This window comes from Petaurus breviceps, unplaced genomic scaffold (assembly GCF_028583685.1).
Source record: "Petaurus breviceps papuanus isolate PSGF00001 unplaced genomic scaffold, PetGlider_PUasm1.0 173, whole genome shotgun sequence".
In the NCBI taxonomy this organism is placed as follows: Eukaryota; Metazoa; Chordata; class Mammalia; order Diprotodontia; family Petauridae; genus Petaurus; species Petaurus breviceps.
The window spans coordinates 6,180,320-6,203,090 of record NW_027185759.1 but is presented as its reverse complement, the minus strand read 5'-3'; the positions used below and the strand labels follow the sequence as shown (position 1 = coordinate 6,203,090).

The window sequence follows — 22,771 nt, the reverse complement described above, 5'->3', positions numbered from 1 at the left end:
GAAGGAGGTGGGGAGGGCAAGGGAGTGGAGGGGGGAAGGGGACAGGAGGGGAAGGAGAGGGGAGGGAGGGCAAGGGAGGGGAGGGAGGGGAGGGAACGGGAGGGGAAGGAAGGGAAAATTTCACTAAGATCACACAGTTAGTAACTTTCTAGTTGGGATTTAAATCTAGATCTTCCCTATAGTCCATAACCATGTTCTCCACTAAAACACAATGCTTTGTCATTAACGTCACAAAAAAACATCTTACCAGAATGCCTTCATTTTCTGTTTTGAAGGGGTAACTACACTATGTTTTGAGTGGGGCAAAGATGTAGACATTTATTTTACTATTTGTCCCCCATTTGATTTTGACTAGTTATTTTAAGTAACAATGATGGGCAGGTGTAGGCTAAACAATGGGACATTTAGATAGAGTTGATTGAGTGTTTGGATCCACAGATTCATCTCTATTACTTCAAAGTCAAAATGAACTGAAATCTATAATATCATATACTATGTATCTACGTTTTTATTAATAATAGCACCGATTGTACCTTTATCATATTCACAGATGGCGTTAGTTGGGATGTGAGGGGCAGCCATTATGCTGGAGAATAGATCCAAGAGTCAAGAAAGTTTAGTCAGACTGAAATATTGGAATGAATCTAACAATAACAATGACATTTGTTAAGGATAAATGTAAAATAATACATTTGTGTTCAAGAAATCAAGGTCACTAATACAAGAGAGAACAAGCAAATATGTCTAAGCAGGAGTTTGAAAAATAGCTTATGGTTTCAGTGGATTGAAAGCTCAAGACAAGGCAAGAGGATGATGTATCCATCAAGGAAATTGCTATGATCTTATGATGTTTAAGGAAAGCCTTGCGTCCAGGTGACAGTCATATTCTACTATGCTCTGGCCGAGATAAATTGGGAGTATTGTCTCTAATTCTCCTGCCACACCTTAATAAGCTGAGAATGTCCAGAGGAGGCTGCCTCTGGATAGGAAAAGGCCTTCAGATGTGTTTCATCCACAACAGAGAAGACTCACTGGGCACATGACAGCCCTTTTTAGGCATCTGAAGGACAGAAATTTGAAGGAGGGACAGAGGGAAGAGAAGACACATTGATCTAGTGTTTTACAAACATCATCTCATTTAATTGAGAGTTTAGGCAAAGGGTTTAGGCTTGGCATTTTATGACTTTTTTTTTTGGAGGGCAATTGGGGTTAAGTAACTTGCCCAAGGTTACATGGCTAGTTTTTTGTGTGGGTGTTGTGTCTGAGGCCAGAACCAAACTCAGGTCCTCCTGACTCCTGGCCGATGCTTTACTCACTGTGCCAGCTAGCCACCCCTAGGCTTGGCATTTTAGACCCCTAAAGGTGAATCTGGGAGCAATGGTTAGGAATTGCAAAGAACTGCTTTAGACTGGATTTCAGGAAAGCTGCCTTAATGAGCAGAGCTATCCATAAGGCTGTCTGTGTGGTGGCAGGGCTCCCAATTCAGGCCCTTGGGCACTTGCTCAGGCTGGGGGCAGTCAAAAGGACAGTTTGGACAAGGCATTCAGTGAACTTGCCAACTCTAAGATTCTTGATTAATGTGATTGTTCTAGACTAGACTGCCATTAAATATAAATGATGCAGTTACACCTTAAAACCTCATTAGCTCACTCTAGCTATCCATTAACCCCAAGAAAATATTAGCAGGAACAGGAATGATATAGGATAGGTACTAGGGAAGGGGCAGGGAGGAACATACACGAAGTGAAGATAAAAGCATTGAGACAAGGGAGAATGAAATGGCTTCTTCACCATATTCTCCAAGGCTGACCCTTGATTCTCCCCTTCTGTCTATCTCACTGAATTCAGAGGTTTGCAGCTGTCACCCACACTGAGGGTTTGTCTGTGCAGATGAAACAGAACAGACATAAATGAGCTGGTCAAGGCAGGCAAAATATTCAGAACCTCCCCCTTCCCCCTGCCCGAGGGTGGGGGTGGGGGGGTCCTATCAGTAATCTGTCCTAGAAGATGTCTTTAAATTTCATCAAGTTCAATTCCTGAAGGAAAGGATAGCTTTTAATATGGCTTTGGGTCCCAGTACAGTGATCTGTATGGAGCAGGTAAGTGCTAAGTGAACAGGATTATCCACAATTTTATCCCACATTCAGGGTACAGATCTGGTCAATTTGTGACATTCTGGGCTTAGAGGAGCTACAGTTTCTTCATATCATTTCCCAATATCAGAGGACTAGAATAATGTCCTCGAGCCCCCTTTTTTCTCTTTTTAACTATTATTAAAATAACACTTGGTATTTTTCATCTTCAGAGTATTCAGAAATGTCAAATGATTCATTGGCTTCCCTAAGGAGGAGGTAGTTCCTTTTTATTACTCTGCCCATAGAAAATAGCTTCTAATATTGGAGAGTCCCCAAGAGTCAGTTAATCAGAACTTCTGGAGTGTCTCCAATGCTGGTGACTGCTGTCTTTTGGAAAGACATCTGGATTTGGAGGGTGTTGGTCTGAGTTCAAATTTCACCTCTGATTCCTCCTAGCTATATGATTTGGGGAAGCTCCTTTGGCCCCTCTGAGTCTCAGTTTCCTTATCTGGAAGATCAAGGCACTGGCTTTGGTGATCTCTAATGCCCGTCCAGCTCTGCAACCCATGACCATCAATGCATACCTAAGTGGTAAGACTGAATCTCAAAGCTCTCCCCTTCTCCTGCCGACAGAGTCCTCTTCTGGGCCACATGGGCACATGCTGCCTTGTTAATTCCCCATTCTCCCAACTTCCTTTTTTCCCTCCTAAGTCAAAAGTTCCCTGTCCTGTGCCCACTTGCTAATGGCCTTACTTATGTTACTCTAGAAACAGCCTCAAATGGTTTAATGGGCTATCCTTCATGTCTACGTTAACTTAAAAAAAAAAAAACTTGAAAAATTACATTTCAATATAGCTAGTTTCCTTTGTAATGCTATGCATTGTTATGCACTTAAAAAAATTCTGAAAAGGGCTCCATAGGTTTCATTAGATTGCAAGAAAGGTCCAGGACACAAAACCCATTAAGAATCCCAAAACTAGCCACGGGTTGGTAACCTGTGGCGTTGAGGTCACAATTCGACCCTCTAGGTCTTCAAGTGTGACCCTTTGACTGAGTGCAAACTTCACAGAACAAATCCCCTTAGTAAAAGGATTTGTTCTATAAAACTTGGGAGTTCCTTAAAAGGCCACAACCAAGAATCTACCCCTACTAGACCATGTATAGACTTGAACTTTGTAACACCTACCTAATCTAAACTGAATTCGGGTGCCAATGCATTGATTTTCCTATTTCTTGCCTTCTCTTTTCTCCACCAAGATCCATCTTTGTTTTGGCATCTAATCACCCTGAGTTCAGTTTTGTTAGGGTGGCACCCTGGCCCAATGCCTCCTTGTTGTGGGGTGGTGACCTTGTCTGCAGGGCTTGACAAGCTAGAAGGGCCTGTTGATAAACTGCTGAATCAGTCATTGATTGGCCAGTCTAGCTATTGGGCCTGCCTCCCAACTCCCCAGAGGAATTGGAAGCAGAGTTATTAAGGCCAGGTGCAGGCAGGTTTAGAAAGGAATGGAGAAACCAGGCAATTATTAATGTTAAGATCTGAACCCATTTTGCATGAAATAGACAGGTAACAGAGGCCAGAGATGGGGTTGTTTGAAGGAAATAAGGAGATAGCTTCTCTGATCCCTCCTACACTCCAAGGGCGTGCAGGATTCCCTCTTTTTACAAAATGCCGTTGGCACTTGACCCAAGGACCTGTCATCTTGCAAAATCGGTCTGTCCAGCATTTACTCAAGTTGACCTAAATCGGATCCCCCTCCATTAAAATCCTATTTGCTTTCTTAAATCATTAATTAGACTTTCCCCTTGTGGTTCTATTATTAGATTTTGGCTAATCCAGATTTCTTCAAGGCTGCAACAATGGCTTTGATCCTTTGACATTTTGAATGCCAAATTAAAGCCCTCTTGTTATTTACTTACCCTTCATTTTCTTCACAGGTCGGGTCTGGGCTGGCCAGCTGAAACGGGAGATTTATAACAATAAACACTGAGCATCTTATCAGCCTAATCCTCTTCATCCAAATGGTGTCTGGAGACAAATGTAGGCTTATTGGGCTTCCTTTGTTTTTTAATTAAAAGCTCTGGAGGAGCAGAGCACTTTGGAAGGGAGTGGAATTCCAAATGAAGAAACATCTCTGCTTATTTCCTTCCTGTTGCTGAAGAAGCAAGGCATGTCTATTTCCCACTGAATCCCCATTTCCCTCTTTCCCCCAGTAGAGGCTGGAAATGGGGGGTTTGTATAAATGTCTTTTCTTGCTCCAGGTAGAGTTTGCCCTTATACATGAATTGGAAGTGCAAGGATGGTGGGGGTGATGGTGGCACTTTATAATGCTTTCCTTTTCACAGGTTGGCTTTCCAATTTTTCAGAGGACTTTGTGGTAATTATTTCTTATTTGATCTCTATCTGCCTCAGTTTTCTCAATAGTAAAATGGAGATGAAAAGACCTACACACAACACAGGATTAGTCACCAAGTGCTCCGTTTCCAAATCTTTGGGTAGTTCTTCCCACTTTCCATTTCACCGTGCCCAGAAACATGGACCAATGCCATCTTCCTCAACAGGCATGAAGTCTTTACACTATGGCATGAACCTTCTCCAGCCTATGAAAAAAATCTCTAACTTCAAAGAGGTTCTATTTAAAGGGGGAGACAAGTACCCACATAAGCACGTGCAGCCTTTGGCCTTTCGCTAGACCCTCTCGGTGCTGTTCATCACACATCCTTGAGAGTTGAAAGCAAAATCAATTCAAATCAAATCACAGATTCTGAATGTCTGAGTCTAACCCAGTTTGGATTGCATCCAGATTTAGAGAGGATCTCTGCCAGGCAAAACAACAAAGCAGCTTTCTTCACAACTGGAACTAGCATAGGGGACCCAGGGCTTTGCTTGTTTGGGAGATAGGGGTTGGGATGGGGATGGAGGTGCCATCTCTACAGCAACTGATATCTCAAAAATCATACTTTGAGGTCACCTTGTAGTCCCTCATGGAGCATAACCATCCCGAGATCCTGGAAAGAGTCTTTTCTGGACCCTGCCTCCCTCTCCAGTTGCATCACAATTCTAGTCTGAGGCTTCTGAGTGTGGCTGCCCTGGACAATGGGACTGTTCTCTGGGTCACTGCCGTTACCATACCTCCTCCCTGCTTTATCCTTTGTCCAGCTGACTGGCATTGCTATAGGAACAGCTTGTAGCCCCTCTGGTTATACCAGTTCCTCCTCTCTCCTGCCCAGTTGGAGACAAGACATTCAACTGAGGCATAGCCATTTGAGGAGGTCTTTGCTTTAGCTGAGGTATTGGATTGGTTCTCCTAGAGAAGGGCCATCAATGACAGTTGGCTCATGGAATCGGTGAGAGTCTCATGAGCTAGAACCATGGCTCTGGGTGCCCTCTTCTATTTCCATGTGGTTTGGAAGCCTCCCTGTAGCAACTCTACAGGGGTCTCTCTGTGCCTATCACCAATGCCTTTGCATCTCTGATTTACTCCGCAAGTATCTCACTGCACAGAGATCTGTGGAGGTGCAGATGGAGACCTGAATGAGCCATCCGAGGGCATGGTAATGAACAATTTATAAGCAGAGAAAATGAGTTTGCTTCCATTTTGTTCAACCATCAGAAGTCGGTTTGCATACTAATTGAGATGAAAATGAACCTGCAAATGTTGTCTATATGGGGGTTTATTTATTAGCTGAGATAATGATTGGGGACCAGGCTGACCTCAGAGGACGGCCAGGTCTTGGGGTTCCCTCTCACCTATATAACCTGATCTGCCTGACACACATTGCAGAGGTGAGCAGTGTCTACCCCTACATTGTTAAGGGGCCTTTGGTGATCCACTGAGAAGCCAGCAGATGTCCAGGCCTCAGCCTTAGGGAGGGGGGTACTGGCAGACAATTTGTAAGTGACCCCATTTATCTGGTGTTTTGTTTCAGCTCTTTGGTTTGGAGATGCAAACATTTATCAGGATGATCCATTTTATTTATTTATTTTTTTGTATCCCTGGTGCCTAGCCAGGGCCTAGCATATAAATGCGTAATCTCCAGACTGATTGATTGATTGATAAATGGGTGGAACCAGAGGGAACAATAAGAAAGCTCCTGGTTTTTTATATATAACTAGGAATAGCATTTCATTTTTTTTAAATTCACAGGATTTGAAATAATGTTAGAACTGAAACATACTTTAGAGAATATCAAATCCAATTTGCTCATTTTTCACATGAGGAAATGGAGACCCTAACTATGAAGTGCGATCCTGGAAAAGTCACTTTTCCTTTCTGGGCCACAGTTTCCTCATGTGTATGAAGGTTTTCAGTTACATGGGTTCCTAGGTCTCTTCTAGATCTAAGGCTTGGATTCTCTAATCCTATGAAATGTCCCAGCCAGGATGTGACTCTTCCAATTGAGCTCCCAATCAAGAGAAGAGACTTCAAAAGCCAGTGCCAGAAGGGAATCAAGGAGCCATCAAATACCCCTCCCTCCCAATTTACAGAGCAGGAAAGAAGGTCCAGAGTTGCCACATGACTTTCTTAGAATCCTGGAGATAGCAGAAGTAAGATGTAACCTGGGCTCTCTTCTCTCTCTCTTTTACCATCCCATGAACATTACATCTTAGACTTAAGCATCTGATCCTATGATTAAGTTGATTAAAAAAATGTCCCTGGCATTTAATCAGAAAGATGTAATTTTACTTCTAAAGGAATAGAGTTAATGAAAAGAGGAGGTGGGGCAGAGATGTAATATGGGCATAATGGATACGTATTCCAGGTTTCTTTCCTTTCTCAGCTAAAGTAAAAATGTCTAACAATTCTGCTACTTTTTTTTCTAGAAAATTGTTGATGGTTAAGTTATTCAGAAGACAAACAAGATAAGCTGTGCCTAAACCTAAAGTCTGTTCCCAGAGGAGAGATTGTACCTGGGAGAGCATCAAGCCCACGGCTGCAGTCCTTGAGAGCAGTGAGGTGAGACGTGCCCCTTTGTGTGGCCACATGCTGGCCAGGGAAGGTCCTGGGCTGGCTGGTTGCTTGGTGGTCGAGCGTGTCTTCCTGGGCATCAGAACTCAGGTATTGCCCTCTGGATCATGCTCCGTGCATGGCATCTATTAATGATCTCTGCTTGTGACTGGCAAATTATATGGTTGGGGAAAGAATGCTTGCTGCCTACACACACTCCAGCAGGCACTGGAGTCCAAGGAATGTTCATAGAAAGGTCAGGCCCTTGGCAATGTGGCTGCTGGCATTTTGCAGCAAGGGATTGTGATCAATAACCTTAAAGGTGGCCTGGCATCCAAAGGCTACATACAGCATGAGCTGCTGTGTACTTTAGTCAGGGACCATGCCCTCTTTTCAGTGGTGTCCCTGTTTGATTTTGTTTCCCTCAGGCAGAACATCTTCCTTCCCTCTCCCCTCCAACCTGCCTTGGCTGTGCAGAGACCTGAATTCAAGAGGGGTATTTAAAGTCCCCATAGATATCTACTGACTGTGTGACCTTTAGCATATCATTTATCATCCTACCCTCAGTTTCCTCTCCTATAAAATGGGGATAACAGTATATCTTTATTACTTACCCAAACATCAAGAGAGGTAATGTGTATGAAATGCTCTAGAAATGTTGGTTATAATTCTCCTCATCCTTACCATCCTGCAAACAACTCAAATGTTTCCTTCCTTGCATTGCCTTCTCTAGGGTCCCAAGTAATACTTGATCTAACCTGACTCTGTACTCTGATTCTTGCAGCAAAGAGAGAGCAAGATTGAGAGCTAGACAGAACCATTACCTGTTTTCTTAAGGCCCCATATGTTTCAACCCAGACAGGCTCCCTGCCTCTGTGTGCTAATGTCAGAGGAAAAAGGACATTTAAAAAAATCAGATCTGTCTGTAATTCTCAACCCTGGCAAGTCACTGAGGAATATGGCCCTCACATTTAAAATGAGCCATTGGATGAGATTTAAGGTCTCTTCCTGTGCTGAGATTCTGGAACATGAGCAATAAGTCACAAGCACCCTTTGGATTAAGGAAATTTTAAAATGCCTTTCCTGGTGGAGGTGGATGCTGTTCAGGAAGTGGATGTAGCCACAGTGAGCCCAGGCAAGCTGATACTCCAACTGCAGGGGCCATTCCCAGACCTGTCACAATAGGACTGGGGATCTGTCAGAGCTGGGTAAGATACAAACACAGGGCCAATGGCAGTGACAGCACCTACTCCTGGGGCTATCAACAGTTTAAAAATCACCTACCTGAGCTTCCTGGAACCAGGAGGGTGGAGTAGACCCCAGATGCTCTAATCCCTCCCTCTGACCTTGAAAACCCAGAGAATATCATCCCAGAGAAAAATCCTAAAATAGTGGGAACAACTGAAGGTTTGGGAGTCCTAGAGGAAGGGGAAGGCTAAGATTGCGCCTCAAAACAGTAAAAAAAAAAACTAGATTGCAAAGACAAAGACTCTAGAATCCTATTATTGTGAGTGTGAAGACCCAAATCCAGACAGAGACAGCATTGATTCTACACTCATAGCTGAAGCCTCAACAAGGAATATGAACTGGTCTCAAGCCCAGAAAGAATTCTTGGAAGAGCTCAAGAAGGACTTTAAAAACCTTATTAGAGAGGCAGAAGATTAATTGAACAATTCTTTTAAAATTACAATCACAAAAATAGGAAAAAAAAACATTTCATTTAAAAAGGGAGCTCTTTAGAAAGTAAAATGTGTGAAATGAAAAGAGAGGTTCAAAATCTGAGAGAAAATATATCCCTAAAAATGAAATCTGAATATATGAAAAGGAGCTTCAAAAATTAAGGTATATAATTAGCTAAAAATTAGAATCAGTCAAATCGAAGCTAATGTCTCTATGAGAGAATCAAGAATAAGTCAAATAAAACCTCAAGAATGAAAAATTAGAAAAAGATCTAAAATATCTCAATAGAAAAATAAATGACCTGGAGAACAGATTCAGGAGAGATAATCTAAAAATTATTGGTCTACCAGAAAGTCATGAAGAAAAAAAAAAGATCCTAGACAAAATCTTCCAAGAAATTATCAAGGACAACTGCCTTGAGGTCCTAGAATCAGAGGGTAAAATAGTTATCAAAAGAATCTAACGGACACCTCCTGAAAGAGAGCCCACATTGAAAACTCTGAGAAATGTTGTAGCCAAATTCCAGAATTATCAGGTGAAGGAGAAAATATTGCAAGAAGTCAGAAAGGAACAATTCAAACATTATGGAACTACAGTTAAGATCACACAGGACCTAGCAGCTTTTACATAGAAAGATTGGAGGGACTGGAACATGGTATTTCATAGGGCAGAAGAGCTCAGGCTACAACCAAGGATCAGTTATCCAGCAAAACTGAGCATAATCTTTCAGGCAAGGAGATGGTCATAAAATGAAATAAGTGACTTCCAGATATTCCTGATGAAGAAGCCTGAGTTCAATGGCAAATTCTATCTCCAAATACAAAACTTAAGAGAGACATAGAAAGGTAAACAGGGAAAACGCACACACAACAAACACACAACTTGTTATTTAATAAGAGCAAACTGTTTACATCCCCATGTATAGGAACCAGATACCTGTCAATATTGAGAATTGTATACTTATAGCAACATATGAATGGGATATAGATACATAGAGGGTGTGGGTATAAATTAAATAAAGTGATGATGAAAAAACCTTATTAAGGGGTTCAAAGGGACTATAATGGGAGAAGAAGAAAAGAGGAAGCAGAAAAGGGTAAATTATGCTACATGAAGAGGCATAAAAATATATTATAGTAGAGCAAAAGAAGGGAGGGAGATGAACATTATATGAGCTTTGCCCTCATTGGTTTTGGTGTAATGAGGGAATAACATAATCAGTTAAGTATAGGATTCTATCACAAAGAGACATAAAACTTATCATAATAGAGGGAAAGAGGGGAGGGAAAGGTGCACTGTATGAGATTTGTTCTTTTCAATCTTTGTTCAAGGAGGAAGTAACATATTATATTAAGTATAAAAATCTATCATGCCCTACAGACAGTAGGAGGGAGAAGGGGTAAGAAAAGAGGGGGATGGCTAGAAAGGAAGGAAGAAGTAGTAAGGGGGAAGGATAGAAAAAGGGAGATGGGTTTATAGGGAGGGAATACTGAGGGAGGCAGTGGTCAAAAGGAAAAATCTTAAGGAGGAGAAGGAAGAAATAAAAGCATAAAAGGGGAAGGGAATATGATGGAGGGAAAGACACAGATAGTAATCATAACTGTGAATGTGAATGGGATGAACTCTCCCATAAAAAAGAAGTGGATAGCAGAATGAATTAAAAACCACAATCCTACTATATACTGTTTACAAGAAACACATTTGAAACAGGGGGGTACACACAGGGTAAAGGTAAAAGGCTGAAGTATAATATATTATGCTTCGGCTAAAGAAAAAAAAAAAACCAGGAGGAGCAATCCTTATCTCAGACAAAGTAAAAGCAAAAATAGATCTAATTAAAAGAGATAAGGAAGGAAACTATATCCTGCTAAAAGGCACCATTGAAAATGAAGCAATATCATTACTAAACATATATGCACTAAGTAGTATACATCCAAATTCCTAGAGGAGAAATTAAGGGAGTTAGAGGAAGAAATAGATAGCAAAACTGTACTAGTAGGGGATCTCAATCTCCCCCTCTTTCAACTTGATGAATCTAACCTCAAAATAAAAAGAAAGAAGTTAATGAGCTGAATAGAATTTTAGATAGTGTTGACATGATAGAACTCTAGAGAAAATTGAATGGGGATAGAAAGGAATATACCTACTTCTCAGGGGTACATGAAATTGACCATGTACTAGGGCATTAAAACCTCACAATTCAGTGCAGAAAGGCAGAAATATTAAATGCACCCTTCTCAGATCATGATGCAATAAAATTATATGTAATAAAGGGCCATGGAAGGATAGACTACAAACTAATTGGAAACTAAATAACTTAATCCAAAAGAATGAGTGGGTCAAACAAGAAATTATAGAAACAATCAATAACTTCATTTAAGAGAATGACAACAGTAAGATCATATACCAAAACTTGTGGGATGCAGCAAAATCACTTCTTAAGGGAAGTTTTATATCTCTAAATACATACGTGAATAAAATAGAGAAAATGGAGATCAATAAATTGGTCATGCAACTGAAAAAAATACTACTTAAAGAACAAATTTAAAATCCCCAATTAAATACTAAATTGGAAATACTGAGAACCAAAAGAGATGAATAAAATTAAAATTAAGAAAACTATTGAATTAATAAATAAAACTAAGAGCTGGTTTTATGAAAAAAAAAACAATAAAATTGATGGACCTTTAGTCAATATGATAAAAAAAGTAGAAAACCAAATCACAAGTATCAAAAATTACAAGCCTGAATCAACCTCCAATGAAGAAGAAATTAATACAATTATTAGGAATTATTTTTTCCCACTTGTATTCCCATAAATTTGACAATCTGAGTGAAATGGATGAATATTTACAAAAATATAAGTTGCCCAGATTAATTAAAGAGTAAATAAAATTCTTAAATAACACCATTTAAGAAAAAGAAATTGACAAAGCCATCAACGAATTCCCTATGAAAAAATCTCCATGGCCAGATGGATTTACTAACAAATTCTATTAAACATTTAAAGAATAATTGATTCCAATATTCTACAAACTATTTTAGGAAAATTGGAGAAGGAGTCCTTCCAAATTCTTTTTATGACAAAAATATGGTACTGATACCTAAATCGGGAACAGAAAAAATGGAGAAAGAAAATCATACACTGATTTCCCTCATGGATATAGATGCAACATTTTTGAATAAAATAATGACAAAAAGACTACAGCAACATATCACAAGAATAATACACTTTGATAAGGTAGGATTTATTCCAGGAATGCAAGGATGATTCAATATAAGGAAAACGATCAGTATAATCAATCATATCAACAAAAAACCTAGCAGAAATCATATGATTATCTCAATAGATGCAGAAAAGGATTTTGACAAAATACAACACCCATTCCTATTAAAAACACTAGAAAGTATAGAAATAAATGAGTCTTCCTTAAAGTAATATGTAGCATGTGACTAAAACCATCAGCAAGTATTATATGTAATGGGGATAAGCTAGAAGCATTTCCAATAAGATCAGGGGTGAAATAAGGATGTCCGTGATCATCCCCCTCCCCTTATTCAATTTGGTACTAGAAATGTTAGAGGTAGCAATAAGATAAGGAAAAGATTTTGAAGGAGTCAGATTAGGCAAAGAAGAGACTAAGCTACCATTCTGCAGATGATATGATGATACACTTAGAGAATCCAAGAAAATCAAGTAAAAAACTACTTGAGATAATAAATAAATTTATCAAAGTTGCAGGATATAAAATAAACCCACAGAAATCCTCAGCATTCTTATATATATTTCTAAAGAAATCCAACAACAAGAAATAGAAAAAGAAATTCCATTTAATGTTACCATAGACATTATAAAATATTTTGGAATCTACCTGCCAAAACAAACCCAGGACCTATATGAACGCAATTACAAAACACTTTTCACACAAATAAAGTCAGATATAAATAGTTGGAAAAATATGAGTTGCTTGTGGCTAGGTCAAGCTAATATAATAAAAATGATCACTTTATCTAAATTAATTTGCATATATAGTGCCATACCAGTCAATATACCAAAAAGCTACTTTATAGAGCTAGAAAAATATAGTAACAAAATTCCTCTGGAAGAAGAAAAGGTCCAGAATATCAAGGGAATTAATGAAAAGAAATGCTAGGGAAAGTGGCCCAGCCAGATCAGATTTTGTCCTGTATTATAAAGCAGCAGTCATCAAAACTACTTGATGCTGGCTGAGGAATAGAGGAGTGGATCAATGGAGTAGATTAAGTACACGAGGCACCACAATCAATGACTATAATAATCTACTGTTTGATAAATCCAAAGACCCCATTTTCTGGGAAAAGAACTTGCTATTTGACAAAAATTGGTGGGAAAACTGGAAAATATTATGGCAGAAAATGGGTATAGAATAATATCTTACACCATATACTGAAATCTAGTCTAAATGACTGCATGATCTAGGTAAAAAGGCTGCTACTGTAATAAATCAGGGAGAGCAAGGAATAGCTCCCCACTCAGATTTATGGAGAAGGGAAGATTTTATGACCAAACAAGAGTTAGAAAACAGGAGCAGCTAGGTGGCGCAGTGAGTAAATCACTGGCCCCGGAGTCAGGAGAACCTGAGTTCGGTTCCGGCCTCAGACACATAACACCTACATAAAAACAAAACAAAACAAACCAACAACAAAAAAAAAAACTAGCCATGTAACCTTGGGCAAGTTACTTAACACCAATTGCCCTCCAAAAGGCAAAGAAATAAAAAAAAAAGATTTAGAAAACATTACAAAAGGCAAAATGGATAATTTTGATTATATTAAATTGAAAATTTTTTTGTACTAAAACATCAATGTAATAAAGATTATGAGGGAAGTGGGAAATTGGGAAAGAATTTTACCACCAGTATTTCTGATAAAGGTTTCATTTCTAAAATATACAGAGAATTGAGTCAAATCTATAAAAATACAAGTCATTCTCCAATTGATAAATGATCAAGGGATATGGACAGACAGTTTTCAGAGGAAGAAATTAAAGATATAAATAAGACTATGAAAAAATTCTCTAAATCACTATTGATTAGAGAAATGCAAATCAAAACAACTCTGAAGTACCACATCTCACTGGTCAGATTGGCTAAGATGACAAAACAGAAAAATGATAAATGCTGGAGAGGATGTTGAAAAATCAGAACACTAATGCATTGTTGATGTGAACTGATCCAACCATTCTGAAGAGCAACCTGGAACTATGCCCAAAGGGCGATAAAAAGTGCATACCCTTTGGCACAGCAATACCACTTCTAGGGCTGTATCACAAAGAAATCAAGGAAGTGGGAAAGGACCCATATGAACAAAAATATTTATAGCAGCTCTATTCATAGTGGCAAAGAATTGGAAGTGTAGGGGATGTCCTTCAATTGGGGAATGGCCATACAAGTTGTGGTTTATGAATGTAATGGGATATTATTGTGCTATAAGAAAGAGAAGCTGACGGACTTCACAATAACCTGGAGAGACTTACATAAAGTGATGTTGAATGAGGAGAGCAGCACCAGGAGAACATTGTACACAATTACAGACACACTGTATGTGTGACGACTAACTTTCATAGATTGGACTCCTCTCAGCCATACAAGGTTAGAAGACAACTACAAAAGACTCATGATGGAAAGGGACATCCACATTCAGAGAAAGAACTGCAGAGTCTGCAGATTGAAGAAAAGTATTTGCTCTCTCTCCTTTGTGTTTTATTTTGTTTTATCCCTTCTTTCTCATTGTTCCCTCCTTTGGTTATAATCCTTCTTTACAACATGACTAATGTTCAATGTGAAGGTATTAGTAGAACCTATATTTGATTACATGGTTCTATCGGGGGGAGGGGGGAGGAGAGGAAGGGGGATAAAATTTGAAACTTAAGAGATTGTGGAACTGTATGTTGTAAACTAAAAGTAAATAAATAAATTTAGCAAAAAGCAAATTCCATTCATGAATATATGTATATGTGCATGGATTATGCATTTGTGTGCTATTCAGTTTTTTTCCCCTTGAAATAAGTGTGACAGCACTCAATAATTATCCTCCATTTAAATCTTATATTTGAAGCCACCAGGACTGTGTTTGAATCCAGTATCTGCTACTTCTTACTTATGTGACTTTGGGAAAGTCAGTGAGTCCTGTTGCCCTTAGTTTTCTCATCTCTCAAATAAGTGGGTTGACTACATGGTGTCTGAGGCACATTTCAAACTTTGTTCTAATATCTTGTGACCTCCAGCTCTAAATTTGTGTCTCTTCCATCCTAAGTATCATTCTAGTCATGGAGTAGAAATTCACTAACTTGACTATGCTTCATAGGGAGATTGTTTCTCTCCTAAATACAACCTAGGGAAGACTTGATTGGTTGTGTGTCATGGAGAAATGATTGGAATTCATAAATCATAGCTGTATTCTTTGGTTATAGACTCTGTTTCCTTCCATGGAGATGCCTCTTGTGGTTGTCAGTCTAGGTTCTCAAGATCATAGGACTAAACATTTCTTTGAGACTTCAGATCATATAATGAGCGAGTTCCTTAGGGAGATCTGGGCCTTTAATTTTCTTCTTTAGTCATTAAATAGACATTCTCGATAGTTAAGGTGAATGATTTGGTATGCTGCAGAGGGACAGCTAAAAGAGATGTTGTAAGATGAACAGACTGATGAGTTCAATCTTGTTCAACTTTATTTGCACATGGAGGAAAAACTTCATTTGGATCCATGTAGTCAGTAGGAAAAGTTGGGAAGAACAGTTTTCAATGGGAGATGACCAATTCTTCCATTTTTCCTTTCCTTGTATTTCTTCCCTTCCTGTCTTTCACACGTTTCCTGGGAGGGACCTCTAGATTCCATCTGGACTCTTGACTTTTCAGACTGTTTGTGTGAGATGGAAGTCACCAACTCTTCCTTTCTGGTGAGATGAAGGATCACCAAGCCTTATCATCTGCCCTTCAATTGCAAACTTAGAAATCTGGGTCTTTCCATGCCTTCTTCCACTGGACATTATTTTGTGCTATTTCCCCCAGTTGGGATGTTGGAAGAACTATTTCATTTTTCCTATTAGTATCTCCAAAACTGAACATGTGGTAATCATTTAATAAAAGATTTTTTATTCACTCATTCATTTAAGTAGGATATAATGAGCAAATCAATAGAGTATGAAGATTTCCCTGGCCTCAAGGCTCACTCCCTTTGGAATAGATGCACATCTAGTAATTGAACAAAGGAGAAGATTAAAGGCCCAAGTTTTCCTAGTGAACTCACTCATAATGTAATCTCAAGGATAAAACCTGGAAAAACTACATCAAAAATCACAAGAGGACTTTCAGGGTAATAATAATAATAATAATAATAATAATAATAGCAATATTATTTTAATAATAATAAAGCATATTTATGTAGTTTCTTATGGTTAGCAAAAAAACATCTAAATATTATTTCATTTTATCCTCACAACAGTCCTCAAAAATAGGTAATATTATTATTTTCATGTTATACCGCAGCTGGTAAATGTCTGAAGCTGGATTCAAACTTAGGACTTCTTGACTCTAGAACTTCACCATTGGGTCTTTGTGGCTCCCTATCCAGTGTACCTCCCATCTGGTCAAGGAGATCTCCAAGAAGATGTGAAGATAGCAAGCATCTGGAATAGCACAGCTATTAACATAGAAAAGAATGGGGAGATTCAGAAAAACTGGATTATTTGGTCATTGTTGTTTGTCCTTCTCAAAGAGGACCCTTATATAAAGGACGTGATATTGGGGTACAGGCTAGATGTCTTTCCTTAGCATCATGTCTAAAACCTAATCACTCTGGCTCTCGTTAACTAGCCAACAATAGATCCCCGACCAAGTCCCCCTTGGTCATTATTTGGGCCCTGCTTGGATCAGAGCGAATGCAAAAAGCAATTTCTTCTAGTTGGGATTCATTGGCCTTTGATTAAGAAGCTCCTCCTGGTGCTCTGGTTTTACATCTGTGGAGTCAGTCTCTCTCTCAGCACCCTCGTCTGGGAGGATGGGGATGAAAATCCTTGCACTGCTTACCAAATCGGGCTGTTACCATGACATAAGGAGAATCTTACAAATGCCAAATGGCACATGCCTTTCATCTTGACTTGGAGCTCTGAGAGAGATTTTTGGAAACTGAGCCCTAGAGAGGAAGCACAAGACAATGAGATTTGAATTTAGCAACTGGGTTTGTCTTCGTAGAATCTCAGGGTTGGAAGGAAACTCTTTAGTCACTTCGTTTGAGCAACCTTACCCTAAATAATGATCTATCTGCCAAGGGATCCTTCAGTTCTGCTTGAAAACTTCCAGTGAAGACCGCCATGCCCCTCGCTGCCCCTGAAACAGCCTATTTGACATAGAGATTTTTAATTTAATTCTTTATCTTAATAATTTTAAATTTAATTAATTAAATTAAATTAATTAATCCTTACATCTAACTTGAATTGAAACCTTTGCATCTTTCATCAATTGCTCCTTCCTCTACTTTCTAAACCCCAAAGAACAAGCTTAATGCATGTCCATATAATGCCTCAAGACAGTTGGCAGACATCACAGCCAACTTCCAGTCTATTCTTCTCAGGATGATCATCCCAAGATTGTTCAGTGCATTTCTGTGTGTGGTGCCAAGCCCTTCACTACCCTAGTTGTCCTTTCATTATGACTCTCTGACCTTGGAATCAAGAAAGATCTGGGTTCACATGCTTTCTGAGCTCCCAGCTGTATGGAAACAGATGTCATTTAGCATCTCAAAACCTCAGTTTTCCCATCTCTAAAATGAGAATATTTGGGGGGTGAATGTCAGGTACTTCTGCTGCTGCTGCTGTTGTTGCTGGGTACATGAAATGAAATTATCTCTTGTCATCTGACCAGGACAGAGTACAAGACAATATTACCTGTCCTCATTCTGGGCCCTGAGCTTCTCTTCATCCACCTCTAAACGATGCTCGGTTGTTTGGGACCATCCTATCATATTGTTTGCCTGTGTGGAATTTGTAGGCCACTGAAACCTGTGGATGTTTAGCCATTATATGCTGTTTTCCTCCACCTGATCCTTGTGAGGAGGACTTTGGATACCAAATAATGTACTTTATAGTTTTCCACATAAAAATTCATCTTATTTGAATTCACTAGGCCTCGTATATTTTTGTATTTATGTGTAAGGACTGCATATATGTGTGGGCATACTATATATACATTAAACATGTGTATGTGTACATGTGTGTATACATGTTTCTACCATACAACAAATTAGCTATCCTCTGAACTGATACATACATGTATATATGTATAGTTATATATAAATTCGATAAACATATGTTTGTGCCTTTGTTCAAATTGTCAATAAAAATGTCAAATAGCACAGGAGCAAACACAGATTCCTAAGATATCTCCCTCCATTCCAGCTGGACATTAAAACAAATAATCCATATTGCCCTCTTTCTGTCTTTACACCTCCTACATTTCTTAGTTTATACTGGATCTTACTCATGCCAGGGAACCTCTCTCTTATAATGAAGAAGAAAAAAGAGGAAGATGGATGGATGGATGGATGGATGGATGGATGGATAGGTAGTTATGTAGGAGAGAGAAAGAGAGAGAGACAGACAGCGAGAGACTGAGAGATTTTTAGCTTCCTATATAACCAAGCACTGTACTATGCACACACAGCATACAACTGTGAGTAAAAAGAGGGCCCTTGCTCTCAAGGAGCATCTAAAGGGCAGATGAAATTCCTAACGATACATTTGGGGCTTGGGGGAGAAGAGTCTAGACAGTCAGAAGCAGTGAAGGAGTGAGTGATGCTGACTCAGGCACTCCCCAAATGGGAGTGCTCTGGAGGAAGTCACTAATCAGCAGAGGTGGCCATAGCATGGAGGCGTCTCTCAGGGTGAGGCTTCTTAGATGGGAAAAATTGTTCCCTCAAATTAAGAATTATATACAAAACATCTGGCATTCCCTACAGGGCTCTAGGGCCAAGGCTGTTCCTTTCTGAAAAGGAGGTGGAAAGAGCAGCTTCTTATATCTCTTCTTTGGGATCAGTTGAAGTCATTAGAATTGGGCGCCATTGGGTTTTGATTGTTTATTGTGATTGCTCTGTTCACCGAGATTATTGTAAGCACGACTTTGCTTTTATAATGTTCTGGCTGCATTTACTTCACCTGGCATCAGTCTTTCAGTGCTTTCCTGTATCCATCATGGTCATTGTTTCTTAGAGTAATATTTCATCATGTTCATGTTTTTTAAAATTATTCTCCTATTTGAGGACATCACTTTAATTTCAATTCTTTATTAACCCCTCCCAATGACCTGTGAGAAATATTTTGATGCTGGGGTCCTTTTAAGTCTTGAATTGAATTCTTTGGGGAACAAGCCTAGCAGCAGAATTTTGGGTTCAAAGGCTAGGGACATTTTCATCATTTTGTATAATTCCTATTTGCTCTCCAGAATGTTTGGACAAATTAATAGCTCCATCTACAATGAGGAAGTGTGGCTTTATCTGTTCTCATGGAAGTGACACTGTTGTTTTCTGATGACCAAGTCAGAGACTGTGTTCATATTTTGTCCCTCCTAATGCAGTAACCCTCCTTGTTCAATGTTTGCCCTTCTACTTCACCCTGCTCCATGTCTGTAACTTTCTGGCTCTTTTCATCAACTTTGGCCAATTTAATTCTTCCCCATATTCTATGACATTTTTTAAATCATGCGGCTTCTAACTTACAATTTTTCAAATTTTGATATTCTTAGGTATACCCAATTTGCTGCTCCAAGAGTCCAATAACAAATCAGAAACTTGGACACTAAGGCAGTTAGTTGACTCAGCTTTCACTGTCTTTCTTTCCACTTCTCTCACATGGATGAGAATCAACCCAGAATGAACCTGGCCTGAAGGATTGTGGGTCATAAAGATAATTGAAAACAGCTGATCGACCCAGTGGTGGATCCTAGGAGGGGAACAGACAGTGATCTGTAGCACTGCCATTTTTTGTGATTGTGTCAAAGAAAGAAGGACATCTCTTTTTCTTCCATCCTGCTTGTCATTTCACCAAAGGGTCCTTCTGATGCCAGGTTAGATACTGTGTGGGCACGATAGGTTCATATGCCTCAAGCCAGCAAGTATTAGTATTTTGTCTTTTGAAAAAAAAAAACCAGACCCCAAACCAAACCAACCAAACAAACCTTGACATTGGTTTGTTCGACATTCATTACTAGATTGTACCTGCAACTCTGGGACCATGTCCGAGATGGGCCATTAAGTTTGACTCTTTGAGGATTTAACACAAATTATAGCACACTGAGAAGTGCTCTGACATAACTTAAGGTTAAATATTGGCCACAAATGCCATCATTTATGTAATGATTGACAAACCCGGTTAGTTTGGGATGGGCTAAGGGTATTTCTACAAGAGTGCCCCCCAAATAAATTCAAGCACATGTCGTTGGTGGTTTTGTTTTAAACCTTTGAATAGAAGTGGTAGCTGGGGCTGCCTTTTATTTAGTGAGCAAGGATCGTGCAATCAATTGGCCTCTGAAAGACTTAGTCAAACTCATCAAACAGTTGTCATGTGAAAGTACAATAATCACCAGGGAAACAATAATCACTGCCAAATGGACCCAGTAATCAAACACTTTGAGATAAAGCTAGAGAAGGACAAATATGCAAAAGACTAGGAGGCAAGAGGGAACACATTAAGGGTAAAGGCCAGGCAAAGGGGGATGGAAAATTAGTGCGAGAAAAGAACTCTTTTACCTAAGCTGACCAGGATCAAATTCAAGGGAAAGGTAGGGCCTCAGGTGGACCTTAAAAGAATGAGACATTTTACCCAATGCAGACCAAAGGAATGATCCTGGACCTACCTTCCAATCCAAGAGGGTAATGAGGGCTGAGGGCTGAGAGAAGGCAGGGTGGGAATTGAAAACAAAAGATGCCCTCACTTGGCTGGAATGTTGACTATGTGAAGGGGTTAATATGAAATTAGGCTGGCTAGGTAGGTTTGAGCCAGATCATGCGAGACCTTCTGTGCTGGGGTGAGGAATTTATGCCGTGTTTAGTAAGAAGTCTGGAGCTAATGAAGGTTTTGGGTGAAGCGGCACGGGGTGATAACAGTATATTAAGATGATGTGATAAGTTATGTGGAGATGAATTAGGAAGGGAAGAGTCTTTAAGCAGAAAGATCTAATAGGAAGATATTACATTAATTTAGATGAAAAGAAGTAAGTTTTAGATTTGGGGTTCCAAAGCCACCATTTATTGGAAGCTTTGAAAATTGTCTCAGAGACCCAAAAACTCTGTTTCATCTAACCTAGGTCATAGCTCAGGATACTTCACAGTCAGTCAACAAACAAGCATTTATTAAATGCTTATTATGTGCCAGGCACTGTGCTATGCTTTGGGTATATAAAGAAAGACAGAAAGAGATCCCTTTCTCCTTAGCTTGCTGTGTTCTCACCCAGGGTTTATTTGGGGAAGACTACAGAAGTGCTTGTGTTTAGATTTTCAGAAATGTGAATAACAGGGTCTCCGGATGCAGCGTAAGCACTCAAGTTAATAAATACAAAATTGATATAGGACAGCCTCTATTTCAGCCCATACAAAATGTACATGGCATGAAGTATTCATAGGATCTGCAAAAGGAAAGCAGAATGCATGTAAAGCACCCACAGTAGCCATGGCTGATGGAACACACCTCTCAAAGGAGTTTACTGAGTGACTGCCATAAGAGAAATGCTCTAGCTTTCTGGTGAAGGCAGCTGTTCTTTGGAGCTCCTAGACATTTGACCTACATGCCATTGGATTTGCATGGAATCATGCACGGTGTAAAACATATGCAGAGGGTGGGAAACTCCAAGTTTTCTGTTCTTCCATCTCTTGGCCTTTCTAAGTTGCTACAGGGCCATGTGTGAGCTCCTCATTTGTCCCAGAGACAGGTAACTCGGGCATTGTTCTTTTCTAAGATTGTATCACTAACCTCTGGGATTTGGGGCTATTTGTGAGGCAATCCTCAAGGCCGATGCTGCTGAAGAAAATGCCCCTTCTCTTTGAGAACTCTAAGTTCTGGTAGAAACATCCCTCAGGTGCATGTAAGGGTAGAGGCGATGGATATTCCCTGAATCAACGCATCCTACTCCCTTTTTTCATTTTTCAAATGCTTTATTAACTTCTGATTTACATCATTCATTTCCGCCAGATTTTGAGTTACAAATTTTCTCCCCACTTTTCCCCTACCCACCGCCCTAAAATAGCAGTCCCACAAGATACCCCCTCCTCCCATCTGCTCTCTCCCATATCTTCTCCCATACCACCTTCGACTTTTCCAGTAGGGCATGGTGGATCTCTATGCCCCAGTGCCTGTATATCTTATTTCCCAATTACATGTAAAAGAGTAGTAATAATAGTATATATGTATATATATATATATATATATATATATATATATATATATATGAATATTTGATTTTAAAACTTTGAATTCTAGATTCATTCCCTTCCTCCCTTGTCACCCACTCTTACTGGGAAGTTAAGCAGTTCAGTATAGGTTGTACATGTGTGGCTAATGCAAAACAATAACATAGTAGATATATTGTAAAAGACTGACTATATTTCTCTCCCTCCTATCCCATCTCCCACTTGTTCTATTCTCTACTTTGATCCCATACTTTTTCAGAAGTGGGTGCTTCCAACTTCCCTCCCCACTAGGCTGTCCTCCATTCCATCATTCCCCCTCTCATCCCCTTACCCCCTAATCTCCTGGAGGGTGAGATACCCTATTTAGAGTGTATTTCATTCCCTCCCCAAACCAAATTCAATGAGAATAATTTGACCCATTCCCTTTTGCCTTCCTATTCTTCCCCTCCATTGTAACCATTTTCCCTTGCCTCTTCTATATGAGATAGTTTACCCCATTCTGCCTCTCCCCATCTCCTCTTATTATATTCCTCTCTTGTCTATTAATTTCACATTTCAGGTATCATCCCTTCCTGTTAAATTGGTCCTGTGCCCTCTCTCTATGTATACCTGTAAACATATATACACACATTCACA

The 22,771-nt window shown here is 39.5% G+C and overlaps 1 protein-coding gene and 1 pseudogene across 1 annotated transcript in view; both read right to left on the bottom strand.

Moving 5' to 3' along the window:
* TMEM207 (transmembrane protein 207) overlaps nt 1–7,153 on the bottom strand; it is a 17,854-nt gene extending 10,701 nt beyond the window's left edge. Inside the window, exons 1-2 of the mRNA XM_069083636.1 lie at nt 6,985–7,153; nt 3,993–4,030 (exon numbers count right to left, since the gene is read on the bottom strand). Of these exons, the coding sequence (XP_068939737.1) occupies nt 3,993–4,030; nt 6,985–7,122 (176 nt within the window). The 5' untranslated portion in view covers nt 7,123–7,153. The remainder of the gene's footprint in view (nt 1–3,992; nt 4,031–6,984) is intronic.
* LOC138157652 (NHP2-like protein 1 pseudogene) overlaps nt 1–22,771 on the bottom strand; it is a 332,446-nt pseudogene that overhangs the window by 169,371 nt on the left and 140,304 nt on the right.